The sequence below is a fragment of the Alosa sapidissima genome, chromosome 13, assembly GCF_018492685.1.
Source record: "Alosa sapidissima isolate fAloSap1 chromosome 13, fAloSap1.pri, whole genome shotgun sequence".
In the NCBI taxonomy this organism is placed as follows: domain Eukaryota; kingdom Metazoa; phylum Chordata; class Actinopteri; order Clupeiformes; family Clupeidae; genus Alosa; species Alosa sapidissima.
In genome coordinates, this window is record NC_055969.1 from 2,284,307 (window position 1) to 2,309,411 (window position 25,105).

The window sequence follows — 25,105 nt, forward strand, 5'->3', positions numbered from 1 at the left end:
CGAACAGTCCCTAATTGATTAATAGCCTAGGCCTACACCAGCAATTGTTGAACATTGACCTGTACAGGACATTGACAGTAGCCCAGCCTAACAAGCAAATGTTGCAAAATACATCAAAAGACGCAATTAATCAGAAATAAAAAATGTAATCGGCATCGCTTTATTTAACAAACTGCAAGCAACAAGAGCATTGAGTTCACTGTAAGGCCAAACCCAAGAGCAAAGCCTATCTGTTAAGGCAGTCGATAGGCTATATAACGAGCTGTGTGCCTGGAAAGATGATAGATGACGGCTCTGGTCATCCCATACCCTCCCCCCACTTCCTGTAGCCTACCATTATGAAGGCCTGTAGCCTAAAACGACTCGTTGCCGTTTTGTGACATTAAGCTTTTTCACATTAAGCCCCCCTCCCCCATCCCCTTCTTTCACAAGCAGTGGGGGAGCGCGGGGCACAAAGTAACACTTTTTGGTAGACAAAGGAGGGTTCTCCGCGCTTCTGTCGTTTGGCCACAATCCTTTGCAACCAGGCCAGGACAGATATTTTAGAGAGGAGAGACGCCGGTGCAGCTCAGATGTCTTCATTTTCTTTATTCTTCAGTAAAAGGTGCAGAACATTATTAAACTTTGACTAACATTTCGATGTGTCGATGTTTTTGACTAACGAACATCGAAACGTTAGTCAAAGTTTAATAATGTTCTGCACCTTTTACTAAAGAATAAAGAAAATTAAGAAGACATCTGAGCTGCACCGGCGTCTCTCCTTCTCTCTAACACTTTTTGGCTTTGGCTAAATATTTCTAAAATCATTTGAGTTTCACTAGTCACATGTTTTAACAAGCAACACTTGTTATTGAACTAATAACAGACAATTTGACTTTATTTTCCATACGGAGAAATAACATATGCAGAGTCTAACCAAGGTCAATCTTGCCAAAAAAGCCCTAAAACCTGAAAACACACGAGGCAAAAGTGCAAAACATCACAAAACTAACTAAACTAACACGCGCATATTTTTGTATTGCAATCATTGTAGTCTACAGTTGTAACAGCGCGTAACAGTCGTTTTACTCCCCGGATGCGCTCATTATAAAGAACGTTTAACGTGTCCCAAAAACAGCTATCAATTAATCACCAAACGTCTTATAAACAAGTATTGCCTATAACAATAGGCCTAGGCCTTTATATGGCTCTGCTCCTGCCTAAATTCGAACTCAGAACTACCTGAAAGTTGCAGACCTGTTCTGGAAATACGTGCATTAACCCACTCGACCGTCAGACAACGCTATCTGCTTCGAGTAGGCCTATTGGGTAGGACTGTAGCCTACACTGGTTGCTGTGGCACAGTCTTGAGTGACCGAATTCGTTTTTCTTTGTCATATGAATGCTGTCATTTTGTTAACATTACTGTCAAGGAGATGCTGTAGACAAAGTCTATATTTCAACCTCGTTAGTGTAGTAAAAAAAATCAGAACTATTCACAAGGTTTCTGGGCAGCATATTTATGTTCTGTTAGCAAGCGAACTTCTCATGACTACCGACAAAGTAGCCTACTGCCAGCTGACGAAGCTCTCATTTTAAAACATTACTGAGAGACACTGTACAATCAAGAAATCTTGCCACTGAATCCAAAACTATGTTTAACATTATGTACAAGGCTTAGGCTACAGTGGACTAGCATGTTGCAGGGGCTGCTAAAAACACAGAGAAACGCACTGAAAACTCGGCCAATCACAGCCCTTGCTGTCGAATGCGCCGTCTGGTTCGACCGTGGAACTCCACAGCGGACTATGCTGCCCCCAAGCGGCTGCAGTTGTACTTACATTTCACCATTCACCATGATCGTGAATGAAGTGTCAATTTTTAACTGGGACCCACTGTATTAACCTGTTAAGTTTCAGACCATTCATTCATAGCATTTCTGGCACATTTCATTTTGGCCAGATGGTGGCGCTATGCCTAAGTATATGCCAACCACTGGATCAATCACCTAAGGGGGCGCTACCGAGTGCCTGGCCCACGCCCGGGGTCAAGCCTTTGTGCCTGTGTAGCCATTGTGATTTTTCAACCATGTGAACCACCCTTAAAAATAGCAAAAAACAAATGATAAAATGAGTGAACAAATAATGAGTGTACAAATGAGTGAACAAATAATAATCATAATAATCCTTACAAAAACAATAGGGCCTTGCACCCTTCGGTGCTCGGGCCCTAATAATCCTTCCAAAAACAATAGGGCCTTGCGCCCTTCGGTGCTCAGGCCCTAATAATATTAATAGTAATCCTTCCAAAAACAATAGGGCTTAGCACCTCTAGGTGCTCAGGCCCTAAAAAGTACGAACTGTGTATCTGTCAAAAAGTGATGGGGTTCTAATTTGAATGACACACAATCTGGCAGGGGATGCCATCGCGCAACAACACCAATTTAATTCCATGGTAAAATCATTTTGCTAATTTAAGACCATGCAAATGATACACAAACACGTGTGAATACCTTTTTTTACCGTTTTGTGGCTGCCACTAAGAAAACCAGTAGTTCGCCACACAAATAGAACTTGACAGTTTCAGATGTTGCTTAGCAACGTATTTAGTGATGCACCGATGTGAAAATTGTGGCCGATACCGATAACCGATATTAATTTTGCTGTTATGGCCGATACCGATATTTACCGATGTCGATATATCTGTATAGAAAACACATTCTTATGATAATCAAATAAAGAGCTATTTTCCAAAATGGAAATATTTTTTTAAATAACGTTTCAATAGCCTACCTTAGAACACCAGAGGATTACAATATAATAGAATATATCTGTATTATTTTATATCCTGATATAAAAAGAGAGAATACTGAATGTCTGATATTTATGACAGCACTTTATGCAGATTAGTCTATAGGTATGGCACACTATAGGCCTACTATTTATATTACAACTCTCCCTCTTTAATTCAGCTGTGTGGTTGAAGCCTGGAAATATTGTAAACAAAGTAGCATAGTAGCATAGTTGGCTAGATTATCATAGTCTACTGATTGGACTGTTCAGTTTCCCCATGTCTGTTTAAGTTTAAAGGTAATACTTGTTCTCCTTGGTACAGGCACTTTTGGGAAACATTGGTATTGAGATGATCAGTCAACTTGAAACCAAGAGTTTTAAACAAATATGTGCAGCATGCTAATGTTGCTAAGCAGATTTAATAGTAATTTAGATAGTCGTCTTCTATGAGTTCTTGCTTTCACGATTGTAATGTTTTATTTGGATTGCGTTGGCCGAGTCGCGCGTGTCCATTGAGTGAGCGAGAGAGAGCGGGGCAAAGAGAGGGGTGTTGTAAAATGGTGTTGCGGCTCCTTTAAGAGAGCTCCGTGTGTGTGTGTGTGTGGGAAGCTGGGAAGGAGGGAGATAGAGTGAGGAAGTGTATGCATGCGACTGGAGCAGAGAGTGTGGAAGTTCAAGTTGGAGTCTGTACACAGTGTGAGCGGTGTTACTGTCCGAAATAAAACTCCATCAAGTTCAGCTCGTGTATTTTGCTCATCAGAAATGGGACCGTGACCCCGACGTTATTTTATCTTATAACATCGGCCCTCGAATAACGAATCCCCTGCGTTTCTGACTACGGTCTGAAACAAAGCAGGAAAGGTTAACAGGGGGTTTATACTGTTTGGTAAAGTCTACAATGAAAGCAACGTGTTGTTTATGCGGCCGCGTAAGCTGCAAAGCACTGCTAGACACTAGAAAGGGTGTGTCGGTTCTGCCTTTTCACACCGCGACACAGGTTTGTGGATATGAGTGTTGCGATTTCAGTTTTGAATCGCATATTGTTACAGCCCTATTAAATTCCTATTACGACCATATAATTACATTCTGCCTGATACACAGTTATATTTAGCCTACCGCGAGAGATGTGCTAGGCGTGACATGACATGCAAGCCAGCCATCAACTTGACTGCAAGCAACGCGAGCAGCGTGATACAACGCAACTTTTTGAAATAACTTTTGTCAGATGCTGCAGTGTCTTCTTTCTGTCAGTCTTGTTGCCCTGCTATTTTAAATAAGAAATATGATTCAATAGAAGGGCATATTTAACGGATTCAGTGTAGACAGATAACACGCTTGGATCGCTACACACACGTCAAATACACAGGAATGATTATTGGCCTGTTCACATCGGCCCTATTTTGACATCGGACCGATACCGATGTGTAAAAAATAACCATATCGGCCGATATTATATCGGCGGCCGATATATCGTGCATCACTAAACGTATTACTTGATGACTTTTATTTTCAATGAAGTCCTATTGCAATAAGCGAAGCAACTACTTGCGGAATGATATGAAAGATGTGAATGAGACGCACAAAGCCTGTTGCCATTGTTAGTTCTCATTATATATTTGCGGTCGTCATTATATGGATTTAACGGACCTCCAAACGTTGGGAGGCCCATTCATGTGAATGGAACTTAATGTACTTAATAAGTTGTTTTGATTATTCCGCTAAAAGCCAACAGAATCCTGTTTCTTGATGCATGTTGCTGATTCAAATTAAAACCCTTTGTGAGCTCTTCAGTCCTTGATAAAAGTTAACTGTACTGCAATTCAAGCTTCATATCTTGTACATTGTGTGTGTATATATAGAATAACAGAACAATGTATCTGTTTTCCATATTAGGAGGATAAGGGTCTTGTTCACGGGAATGTTTGTGCCAAAAATGTGCTGCTGATTCGAGAAGAGGATAGGAAGACTGGCAACCCTCCCTTCATCAAGTTGAGTGACCCTGGAATCAGCATTACAGTTTTGCCTAAAGATGGTAAGTTTGTTCAACCCACACATCTATAGAAACATGTTTATCAATATGCTGTCTGATCTGTAACCAAATGTATTGGTTGTTGTTATAATCATTGGTATTATTATTATTATTATTATTATTATATTAGTTAGGGGTGAACGATTATGGAAAATAATCTAATTGCGATTTTTCTCACCAATATTGCAATTGCGATGCGATATGCGATTATTTTCTTATTCAACAAAGACAAGCACTATATCATTCTATAGTATGACCAACACAAAATTACCGTATTTTCCGGACTATAAGTCACACTTTTTTTCATAGTTTGGCTGGTCCTGCGACTTATAGTCAGGTGCGACTTATATATAAAAAATATATATATAATTGATCATGTTTTTAAATGTTAGTTTATATTAACTGACATGAACCCTACTTCAAACATTATGTCTACAGCCGCGAGAGAGCGCTCTCAAATGCACAAGTCCTGTTCACTTTCAGTCAGAGATTAGTGCTTGCGCTATGCCTGAAACACACGTGCATACCTAAATCGTCAAATTATGGCCGGGATTCTATTTATATCCGGGCCTCAGATTTGGACAAATAAAAGCCAGTATAATTTTGTTTCAATTTAACTCATAGAGCTCTTCTTAATATTTTATATTGTTGGTTGGTATTGTTGCCAATGAAAGGTCATTGTCCTACACCATGAGTCTCCAACACGTTGCTATCATTGCTCTCAAGCTACCAGTCCCATGCCGCCCCCTTCTGAGCTAGAGGCTGAAGCAGTAACCTACATTTAAACACAATTGTTGCTGCCAGGCATCAGCCTATGAATTTTATAAAAAAGTAAATCATGCATAATTTAAAAAATAACTACATTTAGGCTATCTTAGACCTAGCATTTAATCTGCTGCCGGCTTGTCTCTCCACATCGTCCAAAATGCTTGATTGCATTGCATTCTCCACATTTTTAGCAAAATTTTCATGTAGGCTACCACATCAGCATTTTTGTTCAGTGAATCTTTTGTAAATTGCTTTACAATTACCGTCTGGCCTATAGGCCTATCGCCTTGCGTCGGTCACGTCCTTATAAAACTGCATCTTTTTCTCACTCGTGAGCATTTAATCTGCTGCCAGCTTGTGACTCCACATCGCCCAAAATGCTTGATTGCATTGCATTCTCCACATTTTTAGCAAAATTTTCATGTAGGCTACCATATCAGCATTTTTGTTCAGTGAATCTTTTGTAAATTGCTTTACAATTACCGTCGGGCCTATAGGCCTATTGCCTGCTTGCTTCTGTCACGTCCTTTTAAAACTGCATCTTTTTCTCGTGAGCATTTTAATCTGCTGCCAGCTTGTGACTCCATATCGCCCAAAATGCTTGATTGCATTGTATTCTCCTCATTTTAGATACATTTTGGTCTACCACATGGCATTTTCTTTCAGTGAATCTTTTGCTTTGCAATTACCTTCCTGCCCTCCTCTTGGCTGCCTTCACTCCTTTGTCTTCATTAACATGAATCTTTTTGGCTTCAATAATCCAGTTACATAGTCTCTGTTTTTAGTTTTGGATTTTGTGAAATACATTTCTAAATAAATGCAACTTATAGTCCGGTGCGACTTATATATGTTTTTTTCCTGCTCAAGTTAAACATTAACTGTTCTTTCCTGGAGCCCAGGCTTATATAGCATTAGGTCATTGAATACGATTGATGAATGAAATATTTTTTATTTAACTATTTTAATCACATTAGTAGGCCTATATTTGTTGAACTTCCAGCCTTGTAAACATTTAATGATTCTTATACGTTTCTATTTCATGTAGATATGATCTTCTTTCGTTAGTTAACAGTTAGGTCTACATGCAGTGGCACTGACACTAGGGTGACCAGACGTCCCGAAAAATTCGGGACAGTCCCGATAAATTCGGGACAGTCCCGATATCCAAGCAGTTGTCCCGAATCCCGAATCCTGCCCTAATTGTCCCGAAAATTATACTCAATCAGAATACTGAGTAGTTATTTTCTGATAAACATTAAAAACTGTCCGTAGAGAGGTTGAGTCGACTGCATGCAGCCCCCGACGGCAGCTAAGTGTCTGGATGCAGCCCGGCTACTTTGTTTCTTTTTGACGTTCTATAATTAGGCGCGAATATGCACTGATTTCGCGAAGCCGAGGACATTGAATGTGCAGGCAGCGCAGCAGGCAGAGCCAGCGTGTGTGCAAAAAAAAATACGTCGGAAGTTCAGCCTAATGTCCATGTCGTTTTAACATAATCTACTTAATCTAACAATTATTTTGTATTCTTACTTAATGACCCATAATTTTGGCAAGGCTTGTTATTAGCGTTAGGCTATTATCCTTATTCTGAAAGGTCAGTGCAAACCAGTTACGCAGTCATTGCTTTTTTTTGTTTTTTTCCCACAATGACATTTTGAGTTCATGATTTCTCTGTTATATTTTGAGGCAGACTTGATGTTTGAATAAAAATGTGTTTTGGTACAGGTTTGAAAATTAGCTGTAGGCCTACCCCCCCTCCCCTCCGAGAAAAAAAAGCGTCTCGAATTTCAGCCAACTCATGCACGTTACTTTTACCCCAACATTCCGGGAAACCAGCTAAAGTGATGAAGACAGCGCTGCAACGTTGTAGGACAGTACACATTGGTCGTAGTGTTATCCGATTGCGTCAAAGTCCGAAAAAATTCAGCATTTAGGGTGGGACGCTAAGGACTAGTCCTAATCAATATTTTAAGATGACTGTTAGGATGGACGGCAGTGGAGGCAGCAAGGATGGTAGCAGACCAGGAGTAGGAGGGCCCACAATGGGAGATTTATTATTCCCAAAATTCCAGAGGTGCAAAAAGTATACAGTGACTAAATAATAACAAAAATAAAGAAAAACTTTTCAAAAACAAGAAAATAAACCTAAGTGCAGCGATGCACTAATATATATATATATATATATATATATATATATATATATATATATATATATATATGTGTGCAGGTAAATTGGCAATACCAAAATTCACTGGCCCAACACACAGCACAGAGAATGTTCTCTCTCTCATAGCCCAGAACATACTCAACACAAGTTCCATTCTGCCCCTATAAATAGGCTAAAACCCCACCCCTAGGCTATACCAACACATAATTCAATCAATTAACAATGTTACACTAGCCTGACGAGCCAGACCCACATTAAAATGTAGGGTCTGGACACTCATCGTTCGCAGTGCTCAGTCCGAGGGGCGGGATAATCAGTTGTCTTTCAAATTCCCGTTTGGCTAATAGGCTAATGTTACACATGAGAAATGACAAAAATATACAAAATATATTGCAACACATTTCCCGTCACAAATTCATACTATCATAAGCTTTAATGGATACAGAAAATGTACGACTTAATATCATTCCCGTAGCACATTGTTTCCCCCCTGTGGCTCTCCTATGCAATGGTAGCCAAACGTACCCCACTACCTAAAATAGGGGAGCAGTTGCACCACTTCCTGTTTGCCAGTGGGACAGCGTGAACCCCTTCTACAGGTTGGCTACCTTTCTATTGAAATTATTGTTCACCACATACATTCCACCAATACAATAAACACATAATTTTAGATGTAGCATGTTATGCAAGTCGTGATGTTAAATACACTGTTACGTGGCCGGTAGGCCTTTCCCGACAAACATTAACAAACATCTTAGCGAGCGAATGAACAAACGACAAACAGCACAACTACGCACATAACAAACAGAACAAACAACATATCAACTCAGACAGCTTATTCCATATCATGTTGTAATTATGCCGATATATGTGTGGAACAATGATGAATGGAAGTTGTGAATGTTGCGGGTTATGTTTGTCAGTTTATTGATGTGCATGCGTAACATTCGTGATCTCAAAGGTGTCGCGCCGTGACAATGACAAAATTGTCCCCACCAATATTTTAGCGAACTTATTTGTGCTGCTGATCATTCCGACAGCCAGCACAACAGTACAAGAAACGTTGTCATATGATTTGCTGAAAAACAGAGGGGGAGGGGGAAGGGTTATCTAACATGCACGCTACAGTAGGCCTACACGCACGGAGAGTGTCAAAGCACAGGCTACTGTACTTGTTTGCACCAGCAGTCAAGCGAGCGGGTGTGTCAACGACAACGGTACGTTTGGGCTGTCTGCCAATACATAGCCTATCCCAAAAAAGTCCAGCGTAAAACATTGTGATATTCCCTTTGCCCTTCAGCATGTACATGTTTGCCACTTTTTGTGGTTTGTAGATCAGCTTTGCCACCCAAAAATACGAAGCTTTTTCATTGCAGTCTAGGCAAAATAATTAGCCATACAAACTGGCAACTGGTGACCAGGTTTTCAAATGCGGATTTTACTGTGTGAAATGGCATTAGCTGTTAGGATTATTACCCAGGATATTGTCACAGCTAACCTAGCTTCTGTAATCTTTCAACCAAAGTTAGGAGTCATGTTGAATAAGGCTGTGCCGCACGGACAGTCACATAGGCTACAAGTCACCATCACTGACTGTTAGGCTAATTGGGCTACCAATCTTGCAGTCGCAATAAACAATGGATCCGAGACATTTTCCTGTTCCTATATTCTGTTTATGTAGGCTAATGTATTTGTGAATAGAAATGAACATTGCGAGACACTTATCTCTTCTTTGATCTCATCCCAGAAAGATTTTATTTGACTTGTTAGTTTTTAACATTTATTTTATCTAATGACATAGCAAACATGATGAATTGAATCCACATATCCTTGCACTTGCGAAACCATTTTTCAGCATTCACGTTCCTCTTAATGTGACAGGCACTCAATTAGATTTACACATCAAATGTGATGATATAGACAAGTGTAGCCTAATAATTTAAATATCAATATGATGTAATCAAATTACTAAATATGTTTAGCTATTGGTAATCATGCAGATCATAAAATACTACAAACAATTATCAATATAAATGTATAGTTTATATGAATTCCAAAATATGAAAAAGAAACCTATGACAACCATCACTTTCTATGTGTGTGTATGTGGAGGGTCAATCAAATTCTATGATTGCCACTGATGTGAATGATCTCACAAATCACACAAACCAAATCAAATTTTAAAAAATCGCAATAGTATCGAAATCGAGATTCTTCACTTGCTATTGGTATTGAAACAGTAATGTTGGTATCGTGACAACAGGAATGGATGTGTCCCCACCAAAGCTGAGACCAAACCTATGCCCTTGTAATTCAGAGTAAACATAGTATAGTGCAGGGGTATTCAATTAATCTTCAGCGAGGTCCAGTTACGGAAAATTTCCTCAAGCAAAGGTCCGGAGCATCATAATGTTTAGGCTATGTATATGTATGTATGTATAATATATATATATATAATATTAGGATGGATGGATGGAGCCTAGTTATAGATAGATAGATTATAGATAGATAGATAGATAGATAGATACTTTATTGATCCCCAAGGGGAAATTCAAGAAATAGAAGATTGTAGGCCTAGGCCTAATGTTTAATGTGAAATAAAATAAGTAGCAAGATAAGAGTAATTGGGGAGAAAAACTGAGTAGCCTTGGCTATTTTTAAGATCTTAACGTGAACTTAAAATAAAATTTGAGCTGAGACAAAGATGGATATTCCACAGCTGGTTCCTTGAACCCATTAATCAGCAAGTTTATTTTTTTTTTTGTTTGTTTTTTATGTTGACCCGAAATCCTGGAAACCCAGGAACATCACGTTGTTGAGCAGTGAATGCATGTAGGCTTAACTAGATTGTGGTGGATCAATCATATTGCCTTCTTAAATCGTACAAATATTCTGTGGTCTGTTAGGGGTGGGCGATATGGATAAAAAATAATATCTCAATGTTTTTTGTGATTTTGACGATAACGATAATTAGTCGATATCCTTTAAAAGAAATTTGTAAAAGTCTGAGTTACTTTACAGCTCATTATTTATGAATATCATCAATACAATAATAACAAATAACCTAACCTGTGACTTTTTAACCAAATCAACCAATGCATTGTCACTCTGACACATTTCCAATTCTGCCCCCACTTGTGTGTGGCAATGACATGGACTAGCCAGCTACATTAGAGAAGACGAATAGGCCTAACAGTTTCCCAAGAGAAAGTCTGAAGCTGAAGTTCCCTTCAAAAACCTTTACTTAGGATTCACTGTAAAACTAAGCAGACCAACAGAGTACATCTGTCATTTCCTTCGAGGTTTTATTTAAGAGAAATCATGTAGGTTAACATTCCAAGTTACAGAATAGAAACTAATGCGTTAGCTTATGGCTAATGTATATGAGAAATCCCATAGAGATGCTAACGGTTAGCATAATCGATATTAGAGCGAACTTCAGTCCATTTACAAAAGGGTTAGGCCTACATGAGAAGAGTTCTTCGTTTACAACTGACGATTAAAATACTCAAAGGCTAATGTTTTCTCCATATAATACCATGTAGGAAAAAATGTGACTCATCAATGCTACTTGAACAGAAGTAGCCGCACAAAATCCCAAGTAGCCTACCTCTCGCTGCACAAAATAAACATTAGGCGTGCGTGTGACAATGTGGACCCATTAGTGATCATGTGACACTTGCTCTGCTGCAGCCAGGGGCTTCTCTCGCATAGGGCTACATCTCCTGGATTTAGTGAATGTATGGGGTTTCAGTGCGTGATTTCGAGTGTTTTTCCCCATAAGTAATTTAAATACTCGATAATGTAAATTTGCACATCATTAAAACAACAATCACGATATTATCACAGACGATATATATCGCCCACCCCTAGTCTCAGTTCACTGTTTAATGGGCATAGCCTACCCTATGCTTGCTCAAAATATATGATTTGTCTAGTAGAGGTGCTTCAAATTGGCGCTTTAAAAATCGCCTGTCTCAGAATATATAGAAGAGGTCCATGGCAATTCCGCGCAAAACTGTCACATCCATATTTAGTTGGTGTTATGGACGTGACAGTTTTGCGTGGGATTGCCCCCGTATCGTTATATAAAGCTCTGTTCTCGCTGTGTAGCTTTCTCCTCTTTGAGCAATCGATGATTTGAAAATAACTTATCGTTAACTTAGATATCCATCTGATTGTTTCTCATCCCGTCTCCTCTCCTCGCTCATTTCAGGCTATCAGTCTCTTCCCCATAGTAGGCTACTTTACTCACTGACTCGACTTTATCAGAATTCACAGATTTCACTGGCTGAGTAGCAGCAAGCGAAATGATGGTTCCTGAAGCTCCTGAAGTAAATGCTGTTATCCTAACCAACGAAACATTTAGCGCAGCTTTGAAATCTTACGTGAAAATCTAAATTAGGCTATTATGGTCTGGGTCCGGATAGGATCACGTCACGGTCCGGACTCGGACCGCGGTCCGCCATTTGGTGATCCCTGGTCTAGTGTTATCCAATTACGTGCAGTGAGATTTTTAAATGCATGCTTGTTGCCGCCCCTCGTTGGGCCATTACATTGTTCTTTGCCAGACCCTTAATCTTTCTAGATTATCAGGGTCTGGATTTTCCAGGCTAATGTTCGCGTCGCTCACCACCGAAACGGTAGTCAGAATGGCAAACCCCGTAGACTGTCATGCTGAAATATTAATCTTATTTGTTTGGCCTTTTCTTGCTTAGATTTTGTAAAAAGTATTGAGATATAGACACAGTAAAATCCAATGAACTAGTTATTGTAATCAGAAAATAAATCTGAGGTTATTTGCGAGGTGTCTGCCAGCCAGATTATGTTATGTTAGCAAGCAAACTTTACCACAACTACCCACAAAGTACTGCTTGCTGGCAAAGTGCTAATTTCAAAATGTTACTGACAAATATACACGGATAACCCCGTCATTGTAACCAAAATATGTCTGAGCTTATTTGCAAAGCTTATGTCAGTGAGCTAGCATGTTGCGTGTCGCTTCGCCGCAATGTTACACATTTTTGGAGGTGGACGTCGAGCGACGGCGGAGGGCTTGGAGGGGGGGTTTGAAGCGACGCAGAGGGATCTGTGGGGGGTAAGCTGTAAATCCGCCTTTAGTCAGGCGACAAACTGGAGCATGTAAGCGTGTAATGTTAGATGAACTTGTGGCTGCTGAAGTTGGTATGGGCAGGAAATAGTTATATTTCGATAAGATAAAAGTAATTTTACCCATGCCATTAGTCATTACAAGTCAAAGGGGCAAAGTCCTAGTCTAGTCTTGAGTCAATAGCATGGAAGTCCAAGTCAAGTTGCAAGTCATTTCTAATTTTGTCAAGTCTGAAGTAATTGAAATCGTGACTCGAGTCTGACTTCAGTCCAAGTCATATGACTCGAGTCCACACCTCTGGTATTTGCAAGGTCTATTGCCATCCAAGTTGTTAACTTGGAAATCAGCTGAATAAAATCAAGCGTACTTGGTTGCCCCCAACCTCCCCCAAAAAACACACACGTATCAAAATTCTTATCAAAGTTTTCAATCAAAGTTTAACTGTGATTTGCTAAGTGTGTAGTACTTTGTGACAAAAAGACAAACACACACATAACAGTACACACATTTAAACTGTCCATAGTTATGGTTATGTATATATTTGTGCAGTTCTGCTGGAAAGGATTCCATGGGTGCCACCTGAATGTGTTGACAATCCACGGAACCTTACTTTGGCTACAGATAAGTGGAGCTTTGGTACCACACTGTGGGAAATCTGCAGTGGAGGGGAGAAACCCTTAAGTACTCTGGACAGTTCAAAGGTAATACATTTTTAATTTCATCTTTAATTATTTCACATCAAAGCATGGACAGTCAACACTGACAAATGAAAATGAAAGAATGTAATAAATAATAGTGCTGCCTGGCTGTGAAACATTTCCAAGACATAAAAATATTGGTCAGCCAGCCTTACAGGCAAGCTCAGAAGGAAAATATTAGTCTGAACATCCACTATTCTCTGTAACAATGTAGTTACAAATATTTTTGTTCAAGAAAAATCTTTTCTACGAGGACCGGCACCAACTTCCTGCCCCCAAGTGGACAGAACTGGCCAATCTTATCAACAGCTGTATGGACTATGAGCCTTTGCACCGGCCCTCCTTCCGAGCAGTGATCAGAGATCTGAACAGCCTTTTTACTCCAGGTCTGTACAGCCCTGTATAGTACAGTATGCATTTCTCGCAAATGTTTGTTTTTGCTTAGCTACTAAAGCTTTGCCTACATACAACAATGGGCAAGAGCAAATCTAAATATAACATATAAACCACATGATCTATTATTCAATAATCAATTTTCCATCCAAAGTTACAAGGCCAAGAAGTATTGTTGCGCTCAGGTGACAGTTTCTTAGTACAGATACTGTGAGGAAGAGACTATGAGTGGTTCACACTCTGAAAAAGGTGACTAGACAAAGTCTTTGCAGAAAGACTTTTTTAATTTGGAGCAAGAGCAGACGTTTCAGCCATCCGGCTATTCTCAATGCTTATAGTGAATCAACCACAGACATGCAATTAACAAGTACCCAGTGGGTTCAGAGCAATCAACAAGTAGTTTATGTCTTCATTTATCCCTTTTTGAAAGAGGCTTTTAAGTTCAAAAATCCAAAAAGATTCTCTCTAGCAGTTTTTTTTTTTTTTTTTATCTTAGCCACTCTTTTTAGGTAAAACTCTCTATGCCCAGGGAATTCCGGTTAGAAATTGAGTGCTTGGCAGATTGAAAATGTCTGGAAACAGACAGTTTCATCACATCTCCTGACTGCACGCAAATGTTTCAAAATGTGCATGTGTAAAGCCCTGATAGTTTTGCCTACATACAACAATGGGCAAGAGCAAATCTAAATATAACATATAAACCACATGGGTGTATTTGCATGTGATAAACTGCTTGATTTTGTATGTCCTATGTGTGTGTGGATGTGTGTGGATGTGTGAAAGACAGAAGCTTAAGATGGTGTGAGCACAACGTGCAACTTTTGCAAGGAAAATTACCCTGGGCGTAACTCTGAGAGTAATAGGAGGAGGCGTGGCAGTATCAGCATGGACCAGCCTATCTCTAAGATTTGAGCTTATAGAAAAGACAGAGAGGCAGATTCTGAAAAAGCCCATTCAGTTGGATCATCACTTTTAATTATGTACCAATGAGAATTAACAATGTCTCTGCTCAAATGACTGTAGGTCAGTTTAAGGATGCAGCGGTTCTCATTTAGTTTAGAAGCCAGATTGGCCGAATGTGTACCAGAGGCACGTACTTTGTTTAGTGTATCAAGCCAGCTGTTGGGATATCCTCTAGAGCTAAAAACTCTATATTGAAGTCTTGCTTTGGCCTCAAAGTCATTTTTGTCAGAGCAGATCCGATGCAGTCTGGTGAACTGACTGAAGGGCAGACCTTGTTTCAGAGATGTAGGGTGGGCACTTGTAGCATGAAGTAAGCTATTTTTCTCTGTGTCTTTCCTGTACAAAGAAGAGACACTGTATCCATCAGTAAGGGAAATGCAGGTGTATACAAAGTTCACACTAGTGGCACTTGCTGAATAAGTGTACTTAATTGATGGTCTTAGACAATTCGTATACAAGACAAACAATTCAAATTCAGATAGTGAGCCATCCAAAGTTACACAAATACAAAAGCAGGAAAATAAGTCAAATCTTAATTATGAATTTATTTGACAAACAGAAAAACAATGTCAGAAAATGTAATCCATTTTTCCAATTTCCTATTTTTCATTTTTATTTTTGGAACAATTGCACAATTTGCACAAAAGGAATTTACTTGTGGAGCATGGAATGGAATTCACTTGTGTATTTGTTGGACTCAGTGATGAACCTGTGAATTACGGTAGTCTATACAAGAGTAGAAAAAGGCTCTGTATGAATCTGTTCATCTTAATTTACTGATATGTCTTAGATGGAAATGTTAGTTGTATTTGGATTGGGTTTTTAGACATATTGTAATCTCAATATTAGGCTGCATGTAAACGCTCCTGATGATTTCTAACTCTACCATACTCTCTGTAGACTATGAACTGCTTGTGGAAAGTGACATGGTGCCAATCAGAGCTCGAGGTTTTGGATTCCCTGGGGCATTTGAGAGCCAGGAGCCAGCACAGTTTGAGGAACGACATCTCATCTTCTTGCAACAGCTTGGGAAGGTGCAGAACTACACCATGCTTCATCATAGTGTTCAATTCTGTTTTCCTCTTTTTGAACACATCCCATTGTATGTTTATTATCATTATTGTATCATTCACCCTCTATGTTGCTTCATTAGGGAAACTTTGGCAGTGTGGAGAAGTGTCGTTACGACCCACTACAGGACAACACAGGAGAAGTAGTGGCAGTTAAGAAACTTCAGCACAGCACTGCTGAGCATCTACGTGACTTTGAGCGTGAAATTGAAATCCTCAAGTCTCTCCAGCATGACAACATTGTCAAATATAAAGGGGTGTGCTATAGTGCAGGTAAGCTGTCTTCTGGCCTGGAGGGGCCACAGATTTGTAGGTGTCTGATTCATATCTCTTAAATGCTTTTTCTATTAACAAAATGTAAACAAACCATTCGCCAGGCTAACACCAGAATGATTCTCAAATCTGAATTGAGATTAAGAATGGGTCTGGGGACTGAATTTTACCACAGTGAAATTAAATTTACTAACTTACTTAACTGGTACATTAAGCAGTTACCAAATATTTTTGAAAGTGCAGAAAACATTTCTTGTAAACAAAAGTTTAAATGTAGTTGTTTACTTAATTCCAAAGAAAATGCACGTCCATGCCGGGTGATTTTATGTACCTCTAACATCACAGAATAGATGCAATAAAAACATTTAACCTCAGGGCTTAAACCACCAAAACTTCATATTCAGTAAATTTATTTTTTAAATGTTCACCTACCCCCTACGGCCATGCCCCTCTGCACGCCTGCCTTCTGCAGCCACTGCGCTGATATTGAATCCCAGACACTCCACTTTCACACCCTGGTTTGCAAGTTGACACCTGGCAGTCCAGCTCTCTGTGGCTCGCAGTCATCACCACCGAGGCAGTTTCGCTCTCGCTCTTTCGTTCCTAAAGGGGAAAGAGTTTATTTTTTTTCATTACCTTTTGCTGGATTATTGCCATATCCCTGGGTCCTAGTTATTTTCTCTTAATTCCCTGTGTAACTGACTGTAACAAATCAACTTGCAACTCTCGCTGTTAACTTCCCTATCTTCTGAAACTGACTATTCAAACTTGTTGAGCACAGTCATTTTATGTTGGCATGTCCAATGTTGTCCTTTATTGAATGAACTGAGTAAAAATGTGGTTGATGCCTGTGACACAGCCAGACGCGACCATGTGCGCCACTGAAAAAAAATCGCCTGTGCCGGAGCTGTTCGTGCAAGGCTGAAATTTGTCATCCGTCAGGGATCGACGTCATTTCGCCATCACACTGGTGCGCGCTAAGTCGGGAACAGCAACAATAAATACGGGATGACTTGACAGATGATGGTACTTTATTCTAAACTTGAGCAGTTGACATTTCTCAACATCTCAACAAACATTCATGTTTTCATATACATGTATGTGAATTATCAGAATGTTGCATATTTGATGATAATTTCTAAATATTTCAGCAATCAAATAGATTTTGTTCGCAATTCATTTACACAATCTTAGACACCTGGGGCTGGATTCACAAACATTTTCTTAAGATGAAACAGATAAGAAAAAAGTTCAGAGGTTCTAAAGAATGATCTCAAGTGCTGTTCCCTAATGTTTTCATTAAAAACACTCAATTTCTTTATTGAACCTACCAATAGCCTGCACAGTGTAACATAACATCAAACAGTAAAAATAACATTTCATTGACAGACATGCACCATTTGAGTGCCATCTAAATCTGACTTATCTGCTATTAACTTCGCTTTACAGGCTGTTTTTTCCACACAAAAAAAATACGATAAACAATCATTGCTAAGGAAAGAAAAGCCATGCTTTCAACCGTTCCTTTTAACCACAGCTCTCAAGGTTAGCTGTTGTTGGCTGGACATTTGACAAATTTAATTGAAAATCAAGCCATTATCTTGGACATTAAATTCAAGAAATTAAATTAAATTTGTGTCTATGATCTCAGGAGCCCTACTGTCATGCCTGTTTTCTGTAGTCATGAGGCATACCAAACACACTAGTTACAAAGCTAAGTTACAAATCTGGCCCCTGATGTGATTACATTTTTAATCTGCCCTATTCATAATGTTTCAGAGCTGTATGCCATTTCAGTAAAGCCATGAATGTTGGAGGCTGGACTAACTGGTCACATCTGGAGGTGCTTGTTTAATTGACTAAATTGTATGATCTAATTTTTGTTTAGGCCGGAGAAACCTGAGGCTGGTGATGGAGTACCTGCCTTTTGGAAGCCTAAGGGACTATCTCATCAAGAATAAGGAACGCTTTGATCACAAGAAACTCCTGCACTATGCCTCCCAGATCTGCAAGGTATAATTCTTAGTGAGTGTGTAATCAGCAGTGAGCATTTCTAGGGTTTACAGATTTCAAGATTGAAGACCTGTTTATTGTTTCTTATTATTATATGAGTTGGGAGGAGAGCTGTAGCAGCTCAGTGGCTGAGTACCACCCCATGACCAGACGCAAACTCCACAACACAAGAAGTAAAACAGTGTTCAATGTGTGGATAGGAGTTGACTTTGTACTGCCACAGTATGCCTTTTTCCCAGCTGACAATAAACCGATTGACCAATGACTAAAAGTTGACTAAAATGTAAAAAGACAAAAAAGTGCTGAACACTAATGACCATTTTCATTTTAAGACTAAGGCCCCTATCTTAAACCCAGCGCATTATGGCGCCAAGCGCAACACAAATTTCATTGCTAGTTTACACTGGCACCTTGTTTGACCCTTCTGTCTTCAGATTTACTAACAAACACAGGTAGTTTTACATTTACATTTAGTCATTTATCTGATGCTTTTACCCTATTTTTTTCATCTAATGATTTTTTGTTATGTCAAGGGAAGGAGAAGAGGGATAGTCTAGTAGTAAGGGCCAGATTAAGCAGTTAGGCCAGTTGTTAGTAGTGCTAGGAGAGGAGATACTCTTTGAAGAGGTTTTTGAATATAAAGAGGGATGCCCTTGCTCTGGTAGGAACTGGTAGTGCATTCCACCAAAGGCGAGTAGCAGATGCAAAAAGTTTGGATTGTCTTGAGGTGGCAGAGCCAGGTGTCATTCAGGTGTCATTTGTATTTGAATGTCATGATTTCTAGTTGGTTTGGCTGAGAGGACTAGTAGTTCAGTCTTTGAGAGGTTCAGCTGAAGGTAATGTGCCTTCATCCACGAAGATAAAGATATTCAGAGATCCGTGCAGAGACCGAGGGATCGTTGGGTGGATATGACAGATAGAGCTGTGTGTCACCTGTATATCAGTGATATGAGAAGCCGTGTGGTCGGATAATCTCACCCAGTGAGGTGGTGTTAATAGCGAAGAGAAAGGGCCTCAGCACCGAGTCCTGTGCTGAGGTAGTGAGATTCAGACAGTTGTCCTAGCCAGGACACATTGATCGAGTGCCCTGGGAGGTAGGATTCAAACCAGGAAAGTGCTGAGCCAGAGCTCATGTTTGAGAGTATGAAAAGAAGGATGCAGCGGTTAACCGTATGAGTGGCTGCTCTTAAAACCAGATTGATTTGGATCAAGAAGGTTGTTCTGTCAGGGGAACTCTGAGACATGTTTGGAGACCGCCCACTTGATAGTTTTGGATAGGAAGGGGGAACAGGACGATAGTTCTCCACCTGAGCGAGGTTTGAGAGAGGATTTCTCAGCGAAGCATTTATCACATGCATGATAGCTGGTGTGAAGTTGGGGCTAATGGATTGAAGTAGGTTGGTAGGTATAGGGTCCAATGAGCCTGTAGTATAGGGTTTCTCAATAGGGGCTGCACTCGGAGGCATTCAGACCGTGTTGGGAGGTGCTATATGAATGAGTCAACAGAGAAGGGTGCGCTCTGGCACAAATGGGGAGTTTTATTTTATTATTCATCACAAATGTTAAGCTTCTGACAGCACAAACACAGACCAGCCAACCTGTACACATTTTGTGTAGGTGACCGGGCACACATTTTCTCTTAAAAATAAGCACGCTGCATACATTTGTTCAAAACTGTTGCATTCAAGTTTACTGCTGAGTTGTTATCTTAAACCCGATGTAAATGGAAAAAATATTTTCCCAGACTCAAAAGGGCCTGTCCCAAGGAGAAAAAGTATCACTTTGAAACTTCAACACACTTGGGGAAACTGCACAGTCCAAGCAGTAGACTCTGATAAACTAGCCAATCAGGCTAGGCCTACTTTTTTAAAAATATTTCCAGGTTTCAACTAGTGCTGCCGACAGCTGAAGCAGCAAGATACAGAAAGAGGTAGAATGAGCTGTCGGACCCTAATGTAGTTTAGCAGCTTAGCAGCGCCTAGGCTATAATCTATCTGCATAATGTGTGCTGTCATAAATAAATAATCAGAAATACAGTATTTTTATTTTTATATCAGTAGTTTATGTAACAATATAAAATATAATATAATAAATTATAGGCTACATAGCCCAAATGTTGCCATTTGCAAAGGTTCTGAAAGTGGACCTAGGCTAAATATTTTGAGTTGCTCAGTGCTAGCTGTTTAAATTGTTTTTTTGTTTGGAGCATATTGATCATTCTTTTTGATTATTTGCACTAAAACAAGCTTGACCAAATACTGGCTTCCACTTCCAGAGAGAGATAGCACACACTCACTGAGACCATCCCCCCACCCTCCTTTAGTTGGGATACTGTATTCATTGCAGCGTTACTAGTCAAAAGAGGAGCAGAGAGACACCCCTATCTGAAAGAAACTTTACATGCAAGTGAAATTCTTTGAAAACAATTAGTATTTTTTGCCTCATTGCCTTAGTCTCTTGCCAGATGAATTTCGTTCCGCCTAGTTCCACTCATATCCATCTGGGATCGGTTCCGTTGAGAGTGATTTCAGCACAAGATTGTATGGTAGAGCCAATTAGGACACAGGGCGGGAGTTTCATAGATGTGCCGTAGCGTAGAAGCGACTCTGAGACTTCTCAGCGTCACGGGTTGGCTTCGATGTGAGTGGTTGAAGTAGCACGTCAATAGATGACGGACAAGTGGCTTATCCAATCTTATGCAAGGATTTTTTAATAAGGCCCAGCCTTCTGAAGCACCACTCCAATGGATCGATCCCAGATGGATGAGTGGAGCTAGGCGGAACAAAATTCATCTGGCGAGAGTCAGGTTATCAGTCTCTATCAACACAAGTGTTTTTCATATAAGGATTTCAGGAGGAACACAATGGATCGAATTTAGATAGATATCTAACATTAAAGATGGGCTGGTTATCCAAAATGTAGGCCTGTCTTGCATGTTTAGTTACGTCTGTTTTTGGCCGCATGCATGAAGCCCACGTAAGGGGGTTGGGGGGAGGCAAGAGGATCATGAATCAGGGGGCTTTGTTCAAAAATGGTTGAGAAGCACTGAGGTTCTCAGTGTAGAAGGACGGCTATATGTAAGGAATGTAAGGAGTCTGGATACCTCACTCTCAGAGAGGGCCCAATAAAGAAAATGAAGTGCCTTAGCTGATTTAGTCATGCCTTTAGCTGGGGGAGACAGAGAGACATGTAGTAGGACTGCTACACATCACATTGTTGGTGGATTCCTTAGGCAGAGGCGGACCGGTTGAGAGTGAGCGGGTCAGAGATATCAGCAGTAAGTTTGGTAGGGGAAGGAAGAGGCGGAGGATTGAATAGTGATTTGGAGGTAGAGAAAGGTTTCCGGGTGTCAGCGATACTGTTGATTTTTTGTCATTTTAAAAAGCTGACTTTGCGGTAGTTATACTGGCTGAGAAAGAGGGTTGGAGTTTCTGGTAGCTTGTGAGATCATCGGCTAGTTTGCATTTGAGCCATTTTCTCTCTGCAGCTCTGAGCTTAGTATACAGCAATCGGAAGGTATTATTTAACCAGGGGTGAGATCAGTTGGATTGAGCAGGTCTTATAGATAGAGGACACAGGTTATCCAGACATGACCTCAGTGTGGAGCAGAGTGAGTCTGTGTCATCATTAACCTCCAGATAGGAGAATGTGCTGAGTGGGGGTAGAGCAAAGACGACAATTGAGGCAAAGTGGTTTGGAGACAAGTTATGGAATTTGCTGCGGAATAAGACCATAAGTGGAAGAGCAGGAGGTTTTCTGACAGATTCACATTAAACCTGATGAAAAAGTGATCTGATAGGTGGAGAGGTTAGGTGAAGTGAGATTGAGATCAAGCTCTTTGCCAGCTTTGTGAGTAGGAGTGCTGTGGACCAGTTTGAGATCAAATAACTGTATTAAGGACACAATTGAAAAAAAATTGGTCTGATTTCTTTCGCACTTTTCAGATTTTCTTAGTTTTGCATAAGGCCCGCGGCCAGGACGAGAGACAGATTTTTTTACAAATTTTCAAAATCTGTCAGAAACTACTGAGCCTGGCATGACTAGGGGGATGCTTATGTCACTAAGGACGAACAAGGGACAGTCATGCTCAGGGATGGAGGACAACAAAGTAGCCAGCTCAAGCATGTGTGTGTCTCTGCATGGGGTTATGTTCAATTCAAGTCAGAAGTTGGTCCGTCTGGTCCCGCATTCACGCCGCTCCATTATTTGATTAACGTTATCGGCACTGTAAAATGTTTGCAGGAGTTTCTCGCATTATGATGGCTAGAGTTGCGGGACTTGAATAAATTATGCACTATACCTGCAATCCCGCACTGAAATTTAGGCCCTGATTTAGTTACTTAATGGGAACTCTGGTAAAGATACACTAACAACAGAGCCTTTTTACCAGAGACACTATTACCCATTACAGTGGAAAAAAGGTTTATTGTGGATGTGTAATATTTTTTTGTTTATCTTAAAAGTTAATTAATAAATAGAACCTATATTAAAAATACATTTGAGTATTAATGCATATTAGTTTAATACACAGTACAGATGTATTTTATACATAATACTTGTGGCCCTCTCGATCATCAAAGTTGCCCATTCCTGCTCTAGATGGACGAGTCGTGTGGGAGAATGTGAAATTGGTGGAGAGTGCAGCCAGGGAAGCAGTATTCTCTGGTTTGTCTCAGAGCAAGGAGCTCCAGAGATGGGTGGTTAGCATTAGGTGTCAAAGTCAAGGTCAAGGTGAACTTTATTATCCCACAGGGGGAAATTCATGTGGTCCTTCATTGTGCCCCTGTCACAACACACTCTCCAAGACATTGCAGACAAACCAATAAACATGTATAAAGGAAAGAAAAGAATAACAATACAGATATTGACCGTGACAAAACAAAAATGACAATAGAAATGACAATGACAATCCAATATCAGACATTGATACAACATGGAAAATACTAATATTGTTGTTAAAAATTTAAAAGAGTCATAAAAAGAAATAGCTGGGAAGCTAGGTAGAAATGGCCGTCAAGGAAATTGTGATCAACCATCCAGTTAAAGTGCCAGTGTGGAGTTAAAGGGTTTGCGATGTGCTTGGTCATTATACAATCTGATCGCTGTGGGCACAAATGATTTATTTTACCTTGCTGTTCTAATTCTCTGTTGTAGAATTCTACCAGTTGCTTTGCATTAATTTATGATGGAGAGGGTGAGAGGAGTCATTAAGGATTTTGTCAGTCTTTTTTAGGATGAGATCATTGCCGACACCTGGTCGAGTCTGATGATATTGCTGGCCATCTTGATCATACACTGCAGTCTCTTTTGGTCCTTAACATGCATGTTGCCAAACACACAGATAAGGCCAAAGGACAAAACACTCTGAAGGAGACTTTTATAAAACAAGGATGTGACTGTCTAATCTAAAAATGTTTAGTTTTCTAAGGAAAAACATTCTCTAGTGCATTTTCTTGGTTTTGTTCAGTGCACATTCATTAAAAGTTAATTTAGAGTCAATTTCAACTCCCAGGTATTTGTAGGTGGAGACCTTCTCTACTAATTCACCGTTGATCTTTGAGGGGGGAACCATTATTCTGTTTTTGCTAAAATCTATCACCATCTCTTTTGTTTTCTTCACATTGATTTCAAGAAAATTCTCAGAACAGCACTGAGATGTTATTCCTTCTGAAATTCATTCACATAAGAAATGTTGGACTTTAAAAAGCCAACCAGTGCTTTGTCGTCAGTGTATTTAAAATAAGTGTGGGCTGAAGAGGAAGCTTTACAGTTGTTGGTGTATAATGTGTAATGTCCGCCCCAGTATTGATAGTTTTTGAGGAAGATATACACAAATTAAATCTAACTTGCTGACCATGGTCCGCCAAGAAGTCATAGATCCATAAAATCAATTGGGGATTTACTCCCAAATGCACCAATGTTCTCACCATCAGGTGGGGTTGGATTGTGTTAAAAGCGCTGCTGAAGTCAATGAACACAATCTTGACCAGGCTCTTGGCCTGCTCATGAGTGCTGTTAATCAGAGATAGCAGTGCATCCTCAACACCTCTTTCTGCACGGTAGGCAAATTCGTTCGGGTCTAAAAGAGGTGAGACCTCATGGAGTAGTTGTTTTAAAATATTTTTTTCAAAACATTTCATGAGGTAAGGGCAACAGGGCGCAGATCATTAAGTTCCTTAGGTCTGTTGTTTTTAGGCAGGGGCACTATTAGAGATTGTGTCCATAGGCTGGGAATAACACCAGTATCTAGTGACAACTGGAACAACCTATGGAAGGGCCTGGAAGGGATGCTAATCGATGCTGATAAATTAGCTCTAACAACGATTTCGATTTGAAACACGCATAGCCTTATTGTGTTTATTTGAGCCAGTTGTGGTTTATGTTACAATTAGATCCACAAGTTTGGCACACTGTAGTCAATCGTTCTGCAGGTCATGGATGTGATCGAGCGCCACCAGAGACACTGTATGTTCTGTCATTTATTTGGCCATGTTGTGAAGTTGTGTGCTACGTTTTGAAGAGACCGGGATTATGGTGCTTATGTGATGAGTGATGACGAGTTTCGAAGTAATGACACGTTCATGAATAATTTAAAGATGATTGTGTTTCTGTTGGAGATTCAACATAACATGATGAGCCTTTCAGGCAGGGTAAAGTAGCCTATCGTGAAGATAACATCTAGGATAGGCCACCAGCTGCATGAGAACACAAGTGCTCAACACTAACAAACTGCTAATAGTTGATAAAATAATATTCACCCATCTGACACAAAATTAGCTGAACTAATCTGGACACTGACACGATTCTGCCATAATTTTGGCTCAATCAACTGTAGGCTAGTAACAAGCAA

The 25,105-nt window shown here is 39.9% G+C and overlaps 1 protein-coding gene across 3 annotated transcripts in view; it reads left to right on the forward strand.

The window, feature by feature from the left end:
* The window catches only part of jak2a (Janus kinase 2a), a 118,618-nt gene that overhangs the window by 74,915 nt on the left and 18,598 nt on the right, over positions 1-25,105 (forward strand). For all 3 annotated transcript variants that reach the window (XM_042060573.1, XM_042060574.1, XM_042060572.1), the window contains 6 exons: positions 4,665-4,803; positions 13,395-13,546; positions 13,779-13,929; positions 15,800-15,933; positions 16,053-16,242; positions 18,131-18,255. In XM_042060573.1, the coding sequence (XP_041916507.1) occupies positions 4,665-4,803; positions 13,395-13,546; positions 13,779-13,929; positions 15,800-15,933; positions 16,053-16,242; positions 18,131-18,255 (891 nt within the window). The remainder of the gene's footprint in view (positions 1-4,664; positions 4,804-13,394; positions 13,547-13,778; positions 13,930-15,799; positions 15,934-16,052; positions 16,243-18,130; positions 18,256-25,105) is intronic.